The sequence below is a fragment of the Mya arenaria genome, chromosome 4, assembly GCF_026914265.1.
Source record: "Mya arenaria isolate MELC-2E11 chromosome 4, ASM2691426v1".
Classification (NCBI taxonomy): Eukaryota; Metazoa; Mollusca; class Bivalvia; order Myida; family Myidae; genus Mya; species Mya arenaria.
In genome coordinates this window covers 47,871,747-47,886,878 of record NC_069125.1, presented here as the reverse complement: position 1 = coordinate 47,886,878, position 15,132 = coordinate 47,871,747, and the positions used below count along the sequence as shown (strand labels likewise).

At 32.4% G+C, this 15,132-nt stretch overlaps 1 protein-coding gene across 4 annotated transcripts in view; it reads left to right on the top strand.

Annotated features, from left to right (window-relative positions):
• The window catches only part of LOC128232505 (homeobox protein cut-like 1), a 78,357-nt gene that overhangs the window by 46,038 nt on the left and 17,187 nt on the right, over window positions 1–15,132 (top strand). For all 4 annotated transcript variants that reach the window (XM_052946089.1, XM_052946087.1, XM_052946088.1 and 1 more), the window contains exons 5-10: window positions 1,227–1,294; window positions 3,147–3,279; window positions 8,428–8,494; window positions 13,137–13,362; window positions 14,375–14,449; window positions 14,727–14,833. In XM_052946089.1, the coding sequence (XP_052802049.1) occupies window positions 1,227–1,294; window positions 3,147–3,279; window positions 8,428–8,494; window positions 13,137–13,362; window positions 14,375–14,449; window positions 14,727–14,833 (676 nt within the window). The remainder of the gene's footprint in view (window positions 1–1,226; window positions 1,295–3,146; window positions 3,280–8,427; window positions 8,495–13,136; window positions 13,363–14,374; window positions 14,450–14,726; window positions 14,834–15,132) is intronic.

Here is a 15,132-nt window from a genome sequence, read left to right as displayed (position 1 = left end):
TAATGTTATATGGTGGATGAGCAGGGGAACGAGGACATTGTTACGTAATTACCGATCATTTAGAATCAGCATGCTTTAGACAATGCTCCCTCGAGATTATTTCTCCTATTGATTTGGCTCTTTAAAATAACTGTATTTGGATTTTCCATCACTTGATTCTGCAAGTAATCGTTGGCTGATTTTTTTGGTTTCTCAAAGTATGTGATCCTAAATGTTATGTTGTTGTTATGTATTCTGTATGTCCGTCATAGAGATTGGTCATTTAACCATAATATATTCAAAGTAAGATGGTTTAAAAAAATGGATTTAGTTAAGATCATATTAGGTTCTTTTAACCTGACTTATGATGAAAGATGATAGCTTAAAGGGAAAGATTCACACTTAATTCAGTTTTCTTTCTAGCCATTATTTTCATGTGATGTTGCTTAAATACAGAATTGAATCAAAAGGGAGATAACTTAGTTTTACAGCTCTTTGATATGTGAAAAGAGCAGTCGATAGCCACATTTCTCCTTTAAAAATGTCCTTCAAATTTTATGTGAATATCAGGTTTCTGATACTTTGAATTTGAAATTATTTTAGATTTCAGTGAATATTGATGTTACTAATAGGAGTAAAAGACATAAGTATTTCTAGTAATTACTGTGCTTTTGCCGTCCTAGCTTTATGACAAGTTTTATTCTTATATTTCTTGGAAATAATCAGTGAAATGACACTCCGTCTGTGATTCGACTTCTATTCCCACCCATGTATGTTCAAATCAATAAATGCGGGTTAGCAGGTTTTTGCCGCGCTATATGGAAATGATTAGTATATTTACAAATATCTATATCCAAGCATATTGTACATTGATTTTCATCCCCATTTTATATATTGATGTAGAAATTAATAACGGAACAGATGTAGGTATTGTTGTTTTGAGTGGTCGCTGCTTAAACCTATTGCTGATATGATAAGGGAAACCAGGGGAAGTATTAATTGTGAGGACGCTGTTACGTCTTTTATACTATGTATGTTTTTAGTGAGCATTTTACATTTAAAAAATACTATTTTAGGTGATTAATATATATCATATTTTATTACGAAAGATAATATGACTGAACTTAAAAGTCAGATTTTTTTCTCCATAAATTGTATGAATATTATTAAAAATGGCTTGTTTTATGACAATGAAACATATGCAATGAATGTTTTTATTAATATTGATAAATTATTTCTTTTTCCAGAGGTGACAATCAAGCAGCTGAGAGACAGGTTAAAAGAAGGAGAAGATAGAATAGAGGCTGTTGCTGAGGTATGATAACCCGGTGATGGTGGTGCTGATGTTGATAGTAAGGTGTTGTTGATGATGATGATGATGATGATAATGATGGTGAAAGTTGTTATGATGATTTCTATGATGCTGTTGTGAATAATTTTGATTTAAATGATGCTGTGGTGTTTTAAATAATTGAGGGGATATTGATTATATTCTACTTCTTCCGATGATGATGGGGTATTGTTGGTGGTGGTGGTGATTAAGCTGCTACTGATGATGGTGATGATGATGATGATGATGATGATGATGATGATGATGATGATGATGATGATGATGGGGTTTTGTTGGTGGTGATGAAGCTGCTGCTGCTGATGATGATGATGATGAAGACATCAAGGGAGAAGAACAATAGCAATATTGTCACAGTGATAGTGATGATGATCTGATCCAGCACTTACTTGTTGCATTATGTCAAATTTGTAACATGAGCGCATGAAGTGTTTGATAAATAATCATTTAATTACAGCAATTGTAATGAGGCTGCTGGGCATGTTGCGTTTGTGTCTGCAGTTTTAAAAGACCATATTGTGACATGATTTGGCCGCACACAAAGTGATTCAGTTAGACAACATGCAGTACGCCTTTTGGCAAGCCAAAGTGGCTTTACCCACCTAGGTGTTTGATCTGAAAATTAATAGTCCCCAAAGTTCACTGCAGGCATTTTCGTGTAAAACCAACAAACTGATTGTGTTTGGTTATTAATTCGCCTTTTGTTAATTGCCCGCACATTTAACAGTTACAAATTGATTTGTTTGTTTCCCTCAGGTGAAAAAATGACACCTTGAAAAATGATGGAACAGTGTGAGTTGAACATACATGGCAAATGGTGAATGTGTCCCGTCAATGATGTTAGCCACTTTGCATAACATAACTAAATGAAGTCCTTAGAATGGTCTGCTGTTTCATACAATTATAATTGATATCTAATTCCAGTATTTCTTCATTTGTAATTTTTACTGCTGTCAAGTTATTAAAAGTAAAATCAAAAACAAAGCTGAAGGTTATATAAATGGACTTTTGAGAAATCTGATCTGTTAATTTATTTGTTTAATCAAATATCTGTTTTTTAGTAAAACATTAAACATTAATTATTTAATGGGTAAATTTGCAAAAACTGTCTTCGTAAAGAAACTATACAAAACATTATCTGTATAGATACTTCAGCAATATAAAAATAGTTCAGTAAAATCATTTAACTTCATGAAGTAGCAAGGTAATTTAAGTGAGTTTTGCGTTAATTGGTTTGAACACTCTCTGCTCATTTGTCAAACGCCAGATCTCGAGCGAGGCAGACAACAAGAACGATGACAGTGAATTACATCTCTATAGTGTTAAAAGTTTGATACTTCCGAACATATAACGAACAAACGAACGGTTGCCCGGTCATGCATCACTGATTAATTTCTGTACCAGTCGACAAATCAGATGTGTGTATGTTCGGGAGGGGAGGGATTTCCAATCAATTCGTCCCCGTGACATTGATGAGACAAGTCAATGACAGCCTCAATTGTTTCTTCACGATCTTTATTTAATACTTGTATCTTACCTTAAGATCTATAACTGGCATTAACAGTTACGCAGGCATTTAGTTTTTGTAAGAAGAACAACAATGCTTCTTTGAAGAATCTGTAATATGAATAATATTTCCGTGATTATGAAAAAAAATCAATAATTTTGTGATGTAAAATATATTTCCCCAGCAAAGGCATACAATTTGATAAGTTGTTTACATCTCGAGTGATTGATCATACGGATCTGTGGTCAAATATAATTAGAATTATGATCATGTAAAATTCATATGAGAAAAAAAATGAGTTAAATATTTTAGGCTCGGACTAAGGAGAAGGAACGGGAGCTCCAGAAACTGTTTGCGGAGAAGGAACGCCAACTTCAAGAAACACAGATAACAGTCTCGAAAAAACTCGGAGAGGCTGAACAGAGAGTTGCAGCATTAACTAACAGTATGTATTGCGCAAACTTTTTTTTTTGTGCTTAAGATTAATGGCCTATAGTATGTATCATAGAATTATTTAGTATTGTGGCTGTAGACTAAATTTCTAAAACTGATTGAGACATGGGTGGTTGGTGCATATGATTTACAGGCCAAAGTACCTACATCATGTATTTAAGAATTATATATGATAACTGTACATTATTTTACGGTCTGAATTTAAAAGTATCATTCTATTTTCTGAAGTAGATTGAAGCTGGTTTCTTTGCTGAGCATGAGTTATAGAGCAAAGTTAAAAGTTGAAAAGTGATGATATGATATAATTATAACACCATTCTGTTGTGAAAAACATAAATATCTGTTGTGGTAAAAATATACTAATCAATAAACTATCATGAACTCTTGTTTCAACTGACATACTTTGTAAGATTCAAGCATGTTTTAACATTGTTTTTGTAACCAATTAGAACACTTGCCATGTTGTAATAACTCGTTCTTGGTTCTTTGTTTATGATTTAGAATGTTTGTATTATAATGTATTGTATAGTTGTATTGTTAGTTTGATAATATGATTATTGTGTTTCATGATTACGTGTAGGATCTGATTTTTTTTCAGTTCAAACTGTTAATTAATGAAAGTATTTTTTACTTTTAATTCAAGTTCTTTAGAAAGGATTATATGTTTTAAGTATATTATGAAATTATATAGCATATTTTATTGAACTTGGTAGTTAAAGTTTAATGGTTTATTAAAATCTTGTCAATATATACAACATATATACATTTTATGATAAAATAGCAATAAAATGTATTGCCACTCAAAGTACGAGTTATAGGAAGCCATAGTGACCACACCATTACAACAAACGCATGATATACATACAACATGGAGTGATATATTTAAATTGTAATAACAAAATATGTATATAAACAAAGAAAGAAACTAGAAATTAATGCTAATCTTGGTAATAAAATCAATTAGAAGAAACAAATTTGCATATATTGAAAATAATTTGCACTATCAAACATAATTAAGAAATGGAAGAAAAGGATCGATTACTGCTGCGGTCAGATTGGAGATGAACTGATTAGCACTTATTTCTAGATTTACGTAAAAAAGAATTAAATTAAATTCAATCAGTCAAAGAAATTTGTTTTAATTATCTAGTAAGGATTTGGTAAAAAAGTTATTATTATCTTATTGTACGAGCTTGGAGCTGACACATGAAGGTGTGTGTTAATGAGTTAGGTATCAATTCAAAACTAAGTAGGTTTTAATCATGGTTAACCAAGCTACAATAATTACTCATTGGGATTATAATGTAGCATGCATTTTTTTTTGTAAATATGAAATAGTTCAGATTTGTCATCCCCCAACTTTCATTTCTTGGAAAGAATTCACCTATATCAGGTGAACTGTTAAACAAACATTAGTAATCAAATAATCAAGATCAAATTTGTCAGATTGGACATTGTACAACACTATTTTGTTACAGACTAATTGATTTTTCAACAGCAGACAAAGATGACAGCCCCAATCCAAATATTATGATTGAACAATCAGTTAGAAGTGTGAGCCTTCAATATCGGTTGACTTTAAGGGCCTAGGGGTCCAAGGGGTCCGAGGGTCCAGTGTATGGTTTGACAGGCTGCTTGCTGTCAGTGATTTGTGGCCACACCAGCAATTGACCACTGCACTTAATGCACTTGTTGCTCTGAACTGCGTACTTGCAAGAAATTAAAAGACATGTTCCATTATAATAAGTCAGGAGTAATTTACAGTATGCATTTATTCAGCTCCAATAACTAAGTTTTTCCTTGTTTCTCTTTGTTTCATGTTTTAATAATCAATCACATATTTGTAATAGTTTGTTAATGAGGCAGTTTTGAGTTACCTTCATGTCTATCAGTCCACAGTTTACAAACTATAGGTCCCCCCAACAGCAGTTTTCAGCCTCTTTTTGGTGATAAAGGTGATGGATTTGGCCATCAATCCAAGTCCTGCAACTGACTGACAGTCCCCTCATCTGTGTCCAGTGGTCAAAGGTCAACACTGGACCACACAGCCAGAGACTCACCTTAAAAGAGGGCAAAACATTCCCTGTTTTTTTTTAAGAAAAAAATTAGATCCTTCACTATGACTGAATGCTTATTTTGATGGATATTTTATTGTAATATTATTTTTTTAAAACATTGCAATTAACCTGGGTCTTTTGAAAATTAAAGCAAGTGATACTAGTATATTGGAAATTAGTGCTATGTACCTATTATCATAAATGTTCATCTGATCTTTATGCTTGTTTTTTTGCCGTTACGTCAACCAAGTAGTGCTTCAATTAAGCTTGTATGATTTAAGATTTTGTCTTAAAATACAAGTAATCAAAACATTGGCAATATGCCTGAAGGGTTACATATTTTTCATAACTATTAGGGTCACACTTTGGTTATAATTAAACGACCAATAACTGTCAAATAGAATCAAATTTGGACGTCCCTGAGCGTACAGAGTCATTTGTTTCCCTAAGTGGGGATTGTCATCCGGTGTACGGAATATCACCCCACCTAGCCTTACGGTCAAATTCATCCTTTGCTGGATCATTTACCGACTTCAATTTTTGTGATTTGACCACTTTCGTTTAATGTTGATGGCATTTGATGACAAATGGCACATGTCGTTCAGCAACGTTAATTGTTATTTATAGACAGTACCATTTATCCATGCTCTTAATTGTTTTACCTTTGTGGATATCTAATTACTAAGAAATATTTGTTTTGTTCTGATCATTAATTTTCATGGTGAATTATCTATACTGTCATGTTTGATACAAATTTTATTTTTCCAAAAAAAACACATACTTTATAATGGTTGTTTTTGTTTGCGCAGCTTAAAAAAAACACACACAAAATTATAAATATGTTTATTTGTAATGATTAAGCTTATTTTTATAAGTTTGATATATGCATTAAGTTGTTTGATAAATGGCAATATCTGCAATTTCTATAATCCATTATGAGACATATTTTCGATTAACAAAAACATATTTTGCATATTATTTTCTTTGAAATAACTGATCGATCTTTTCAAAAATCGTTAATTTACATATAATTGCAATCATATTTTTCAACTATGATATTTTGCAATCATTTATTTTACTGAGTTTTTTTGTGTATCCTCTGTTTGTACTTAATTTAAATGTGAAACAAAAACTGGATAATTAGTACTATTTTGATAAATATAATAAAGCCTCATAAAGGTTGATGAATTGATAACAATGGGCAAGCCTATCGTAATCATAGAGTGTAACATATTATTAAAGTTAATTTTCATATTTGTATTCAGATCGGCAACTTCGATCAATAATTATTACAGTGAACAACGATGATATATTTTACCTGTTGGTGTAAGTGTATTTTTTATGGATAGAATACATGTAAGATTTGCACAGCATCTGAAATTAATGATTTTATAGTCGATTTCCGTTTGCTGCAAACAATAGAGAATCAATTCTAGAATTCTTGATGACATGGCCGCCAGATCATCTGAATTTTTATTTGAACGGTACGATTTTAGTCAACCATTATTTGGAAGTTTATCACCATGATTATTGTCTCGTTCATGAGACTCAAAATATAAGGACATACCTGCCCGAATAGATATAATCATAATTAAGCTTCACAAATTATTCATAATTTTCAATTTTTTAATGTGTATTTAAATGTTGAAAAAATTTATGTCAATTGTTTTTGTTTCCTCCTTACATGACGTTGATATTTAAAACAAGCAATTAATCGTCAATTACCAATATATTTGTCGATTTTGGATTGGTAGTAATAGATTTTTGACGGAGTAGATTTTGAATTTGTAATATTGTTATGACATGCTTTCGTCAATCATTTGACGGCAGAGCATGGGAGTCTCCTGTACTAAAGTATCCTTAAAAATTGTCTTAAATATTCACATACATTTGGCTTTCATTTTTTTGGAAGAATTCTGGTATCTAAGTTTTAAAAAAGGCACTAGCTTTGCTTATATTTTGTAAAATATTCTGTTATTTAGAATTGTAGACTCATTCAGTCTATGTTTCGTAATTTGGACTTTTTGTCAGAAAAGACACAATTTATGTTTGCTTTCACTTAAAATAAATTGAATCAAAATAATTTGGATAAATTGTCATTTTTTGTATAAAATAGTGTATTGTAAAATCTGTTAGATACACTTGTCACTTTGGGTGACATTTGAAAAGTAGGTTTGAGGGGTTTATGCGTAAAGAAATTTATTCTGCATCTATTATTAATAGTGTGTCGACTCAACAATGTTAGTTTGGAACAATCGAGGAATTAAGAAATGCATAATTAACGTCAAGGAATGAATATTTTTATATAATAACCATCTGATGGCTTGTGATAATTAATTGTTCACGAGACTTGATTGTTGTTAGTCTGATTTTATTCTTATGACATTTTCATTAATTTCCCAAAATTTTGCAAAATATTGTTCAAGTTTTCGACATTGATACTGTCAAATAAATGTATTCAAGAGAGGAACGGTGTCATTTTTACGCATATTCATATGATTTTAATGTAAAAAGTAGTATTTTTTTATCCATATGTGATATTTTACGACCAATAAGCAAGTTAAGTCCAGCTGTTGGCATTATATCATTTGGAAACTGTGACATATATAATTAATTATACACCTAGTTATTGTTCTGTACCCATTTAAAAAAAATATTAAGATTATTAATAATAAATATATTTAGATTTTACAGTTTTGTGGAAAGTGTCCAAAGAAATTTAATGAGGGAAACCATCACCCATTAAATAATATGCATGAACCTGTTTATTCAAATATCTACAGAACGCTAACTTGTCAGTGTGGTGTAAAAAAACAAAACTACTTAAACCAGATGCAATTTTAAAGTTTGAACTATAAATATAATCTTCACCTTATGTTTAGCTTTGATAAGGTTTTGTGTGTTGTTTTATATTCCTTGCCTCTTTAATGATAATATTTTATGTGCAGTTGTACTCAGTTCAGAAACTTATTATAGGAATTTAAGTTGATGTGGACCACGTCTGCCTGTCCAGTGTTCACAATGTGTCAATATGTTGTCATTTTCTATCTCTTGACGGCAAGAATGTATTCTTTTTATTTCAGCCCTTGAGAATGTCCAGTCAGAACTGTTCGAAGTCAAAGCCAAGTATGACGAAGCAACTTCAGCCAAGTGAGTTGTACCCCTTTGTAATGCCCTCTGCACATTTGTAGCGGGTCTGTTTCATGAACTAAAGAAGTAGATGTAATTTCATAGCCAAGTGTCATCTTTGGCATTGTGGTTGTGCAGGCTTTTAAACCATAGCCTTATCTCAAAAATCATTCAAGAATCTTTTTTGATTCACATTATTAAATTTTTTTATCTACCAATGCATTATTTTTCATATCTCATGTCAGAAAGCGTTACTGTGACTATTGACTACAGATTCTAATTTGTGTCTCAAATACTGTTTTAAATATTTAAAATAATCAGTTGCCATGCAAAAGGTAAATTGAGAAACAGCTACAGTATATGATAAAGTCAGCAAATGGGTTTTGCTGTTTATTGATAAACTTAACCGTTCTAATTTCACTGTCTGTATCTATATATTATTGATTTGCATCCGTTACCATGGTAAATGATAAATCGAAATAACCGAGTGTATGGTGTTGAATTTTTTAGAGACAGAAAGTAGGCAAGTATTGCTAATATTGATTTTGTGAGTTGCCATGGTTATCGATAAAATTGAGAAAGCTATAGATTCGCCATTTACATGTATCTTAAACATGATATTGGCGTAGATAAGGCTGATTTTCTATCTGCAAAATCAATAGAGTTTGTGGGGTCTGCTGTCACCAGATGCCACCAAGATTATGTTCTCTGCGGCAAAGACAATGCCCTAAGTCACTTGCAGATACAATCAATATACCAGTTTTACAGTTTTAAGGGGGGATACAATTCTTTGCTTATAGATTGGTATTGAACCCTAATTGATGTTTTGTCGCAAGCACAAAGCCTGTTCCAATGGATTTCCATCCAAATATTGCGCCATCCTTTGCAGAACTGATGATCACATTTAACTGCTATTTCTATCAATATTGTTCCATAATGGCCTCAATGAAAATTGATCAGGCTATTGAATGGTGGCTTAGAATCAAATCAATAAATTTGGGACAGCAATTGAAAGCTCTTGGGGGATATAAAATTGTCTGTACAATTGATTAGCTGGTGCCATCGATTTTGCCCGGAATCAATGAAAATTTGGAGAGAAATTCACGCTGATCATAGTAATAATGACAGACAATTTTGAAACATTGATCACCGGTATCAGAAATTGACAAATCAATAAATTTGGATGACTGGGAATCCATATCCAGAAACTGAAATCATTATGTCAATACTTGAATCTGTTAAGCTTATTATAAAATCTATTGATTGCTCAAGCAGAATTGATTGATTAATTATAAATTGTCAAAGGTAAATAAATTAATTCCCTGTAAATCAAAGTATCTTTTCCATGTGGCATTTTTTTCCTCATAAACAAAGAAGGCATTGATTAATTTTAAAAATCTGTCATGGGTATTAATATATAAAACTTCCTTAAGGTGACCCTTCTACACAAAAACAATCGAAAAAATTGTTTGTTTTTTATGCAGTGGACATTGGTTGCTGATGATGGAATGCTGTGCGTGCACAAACAAAGCTCCATCCTTCAATAAAATGCCTATAACCGCCGATACCTACCTGTCTATTTAGCAATATATTGACGTATAATAGGACATTTATTATTGGTGGTTGCTAATTGGTCAGGAAATTCGTTGAAAGCATATCAATAATGAGCGTGATTTTATTACAAATATAACTGATTATCAGTCGTATAGTCAGCTATTGGTAGTAAATGTTGGTTTATTTTGATCATGACCCGTACTTGTGTTTTATTCAGAGTTCAATAGACACCATTTATGTATTTATAGCTGTCCATCAAAAACATTTATTAAAGATTTGTTGGTATTAAAAGATACAAATATTTTAATTATTTGGTGATGATTTACATTACAATATTATTAATTTTCGACTTGATTTAACACAATTTTCAGATGTTTTTATTCAAACATTTTACAGTTAAAATAATTTATATTGTCAGCTTGAAAACAAATAAAATTCTCTTTAATTAACCTGGAACTTCCCCGTTTTATACCATTATATGTCCCTGTGGAATACCTGAGTGTTGCAGAGTATCAAAGTGCGAAAGCCTAAGTGGTTTTAGAATGCAACATTAACTAGACAACAATTCTGTTCGCTCATGGATGGAAGCTCATTACCCTGTTTTCAATTGATGTTTAAACACCTTGTAAAACGCAATTAACAATCACAACAAGAAATCTTTCACTTCCGATTCGCTGTGTGACATGATTCCTATAATCTATTCACTGATGAAGAGCAATAAAATTTACACAGAGAATCATAATGTGATGTTTATGGCCGGAATGCCCGAGCAAATATTGTCGATGTTGAAATCCGGAATTAATGATCACAACAACGTTGCTTCTCTATCAAACACAAGACTACCTATATTAGAACGGGTCCGTCTACAAATGTTAACATTTCCTTTTTGATACATAATCAGTGATAACAATGAAAGTTTATCGACATTCACCTGGTAAGACATGATTTTGCCATGTTTGTCGCAAAAAGGTTGACAAAGCAGACAGGTTGACGGCTGAAGAAAATCATTTTGGATGTTCGGCTTGCTTTATGCCCGATCATATTATTTTCATGTCGATGATTAAAAGAATTTGCAGCAATAATGTGCTTGTAGTTGTCGACTGAGATGAAAAGAGTCAGATAATTAGAATATAAGGTCTCACTCCTTGTCAGCACATGTAATCGGCCATTGATGATATTTGGCGACAAGATTTATATAAGAATAACAGATTTTGAACATTTAAAGTGACAATGTTGCTAAGAAAACATGTGTTAAGCTTCATGCACATGAAAAATGCATTTTTAACGACATGCTGGACATGGTATCCATCAAGGATGCTGTAAAAATATCGTCATCCACTGACAATCTTGTGCTCTCCGCATATGTAAGATTAATGGTCTCACTTTGCTAAGAATTGCTAAGTGTTTTTGCTCTTTGCACTTATTTTACTTTTGAATCCGCTGTTTATTTCACTAAATCATATTCCATCTGTTTTGGCCATCAATTGTTGACTATTATGAGCATGTAATGGTCAATATGACCACTATAACCTGTCAATCATTGGTTCAATGGTGTCAATCACTTCACTAATTGATATATTTATACCATACATTACTCAATATTTATTATCTGTTATGCTTTTTTGGTGACATTTGTTATATCTTTTGGTACAATTATGTATTTAAATGCACATTTTATAACGATGCTGATTTGTGCGTACAAATTGAATCATTGACCCAATGCTTTGACTTGATTTTGTTTTTCTCAGAAATTTAATATGTGATTTTATCATCATCAGCTGTTTCAAGCTTGTCATAATCAAAAACTATCCATATATTGGAAACACTAGAGAGCAAAAGTGATTATTACATTTGAACTTTTATTTGCCTAGAGTGGAAATTCTAACTAATTGCATATTGATTATTGGTAATATCTGACTATGGTAAAATAATGAAATTGAGATATTCACGGTAGATTAGGGCATTTTTCAAGGGTTATATTAACCAAGTGGCGATGTTTGATGAATTAACTAATGAAATATGGAAGAATACTATGATAATTACAAAATTGTTTTCATGTCAAGGATGAAAATTATGGATAGTGATGGGAAGGGAACTTGTCCAAGGATGGTTAGTTAAAAATTAGAATCTTGTATATAATGATATAAATAGTGCATTGTTGCTCTCAAACTTATTCTGTGACGAAAAAGTGATTTGTTGAAAGCCTTCAGAAACTCATGGGTTTTGTTAAATTACGATCGTATATAACTACTGAATCACTTTGATTATTTATTATCAACATCAATGATATTAAATACGATGGACACACTTTTTCATAGAAATCAATTTGTATGGGCACAGCTGTGACATGTTGTAAAGTGAGCTCCACTAAATTCAGTCATCATTACACAACTATCAATATTGGTGTTAACAAAATATAGATTTTTAGAACATTGGGAGAAGCAGGGGGGGGGGGGATGCCTGCCGCTCGAGTAGATGACAGCGTTATGTGCCAATATAGACTGAAAATCAATCCACAGCAGATAAATTACAGGAATATCACTGCACGCAGATGATTTTTAATGTTTTATGCTCAAGAGTTCGGCGGATTTGTCGTCTTAGGGAAATAATTGCTGGGGACTTGGAATCGTATTTGAATAGACAAAGAAATGTTGCTGACTGTTCACATTTGTTGTTTCATCGTTGACTATGGATGATTATTATTTTCCCATTGAACAGCTCACAATATAGAGCTTATAGATAATGGAGAACGCTTTTGGAGTATAAAACTGTTCACATGTTGAGGCTATTGAGAACCATACCTGTAAGACTGTGTTCAAATAAGTCTTGACTGGAAAGAAGGTGAAATTTATTGTTCCAGTTGGTTATTTCATTTATATGAATGTTATTGACTGGTTGTTCAAGTAAACAATATCAGTCAAGTAACTTCATGAAATAAAATTAATCACTTTTATCTTTTATAAACCAGTCCATCAGTCAGTTGCTTGGTAAATTAGGTAAAAATATGATCAAAAGAACAGCATCTATTGGTTGAAAAATAAATAACTTATTAATTAACTTAAGTGTAAGTTAACCTCTATAAATTCATGGCAACAATTTCTTTTTTTAGACACGATGAGACAGAGATGATTATGGCAGACTTGGAGCGCGCCAATGAACGTGCAACAGCAGCTGAGCGCGAAGCAGAAAAACTGAAGCATCAACTTACGAGTCTGAGTGAGGGGCTGACCGAGGGAAGGTCGAGACAGGGACCACACGGTGGGGACATGGAGCAGGCCATAGAGATTCTCCAGCGCTCCAACCTGGAGGCGGAACTTGCGGCTAAGGAGAAGGAGGTTAGTGAAAGGGATGTAGTTTCAGTGGAACTGTTTAAAAGGCTCTATTTTGCTGTTGTTGTTGTTGATGTTGCTGTTTTTGGAAAAATCAATTTCTTCTCATAGTGTCAAGTGTCGTTGTCATTTTTATGTGATAACTTTTTTACATTGGCCATAGCTAAAAAATAATGTAAGATATTTAGATGAAACTTAGTATATGTGTAACTTAAAGTGACAATATACATGTGTATCACACGACTTATTACTCTGGCTTCTATAGTTTTTTGAGTTGTGCCTCTTGATTGATTGAGAAAGGCAGAGGAGCTTTGGCATTAGATTGTGTTATAATGTACCTTTATACAATAAAACAATATAATCCCAGTATATTTTACAAACCATTAAAAGAACAAATTCAAGATGTTTAGGAAGATATCTTAAATGAAGGATAATTTCATATTATTCATCATTAATGCAAGCTTAAAGGCAAAGGGGCAAATTTAATATGAAATCTGACGAACCTGACTGGTTTTATTTTAACATATAAACGTTAGATTGCCACTTTGAGATATGCAGCATAATTCAGTCTTCATGACATGACTGTGTATCATCTTTAAAATACTCATATTATTTAAACCTTCCCTACTTTTAAGTTTTCAAATATCTTATAAAACCACCAATTATCATATAACAATTTTATTGCAAATAGGTTATTGTTATTGATGAGCCATAATCAATCATAAAAAAATCTCCAATTTAAAATCATGTCTTTGTTTGCAATCTAATGTAAAATTTTATAAAACTTGAAAGTATTTTTGGAGACATACTTTTCATGTTAGAATAAAACATGCAACATTTTTGTTCCTTTAAGATTGTACTGCATGGGTAAGTGTAAAATTTGTTATATTTGTTGCAAGGCCCACAACTCTGCCTAAAATAATTAATGAGTAATGTATCTTGGTTAAATAAGAAAAATCAGACATTGATGCTTTTTTCCTTGAAAGTACACTAACTTTCTCCCGTCCCAACATTTCAGATCAGTCAGCTGGTTGAGGATGTCCAGAAGTTGCAGGCCTCCCTCCAAAAACTAAGGGAGAACACATCACAACAGGTAGCATTACACACTTATTATTATATATTGCTTATAAGGTGTAGGGCTCTGAGTGAGAACCATACAAAATAATAGACACATTACAATAATGTCTGTGACAACATCTATGGTGATATGCGATATGCTATACCATGAATGGTTCTGAATGAGGACAGTATGATATGGCCTGGAAGGCAACTTAAAGATGGTGATGTGTGCTACTTTGGAAAAAGAATTCCAAGATAAACTTTCCGACTGTATACAAACTCATTTTCTAACTTATCTATGCTATGTATAGGTGGGCCGTCTGGAGGAGGAGCTGTCTGCTAAGAACAAGGCGTTCAGTATCCTGGAGGATAGACTCAAGACACAGGAAGACTATGAGGAGATCAAGAGAGAACTCAGGTAAATAGGGATTCAGATTTGTGGTGTCTTGGGTGGGTGTGGGGCATGGGGTGGAAAATAATGTAATGTGGACGGGGAGGGCAGACAGGGTGGGGAAAGGGGGTAGAACAAGGCATTATGTATCCTTGAGGATAGACTCAAGACACTCAAAGACTGTAAGATGTAGCAATATCGGTATAAAGGGTTAACAAAATTAATTATAGTAATTGTTTTGTTTATTCTGTATCAGAAGCATGAAGAAATGTGAATTTTTTACAATCCCAGGTTTCAGTTTTTCTCTCATGATAAGTTATAATATT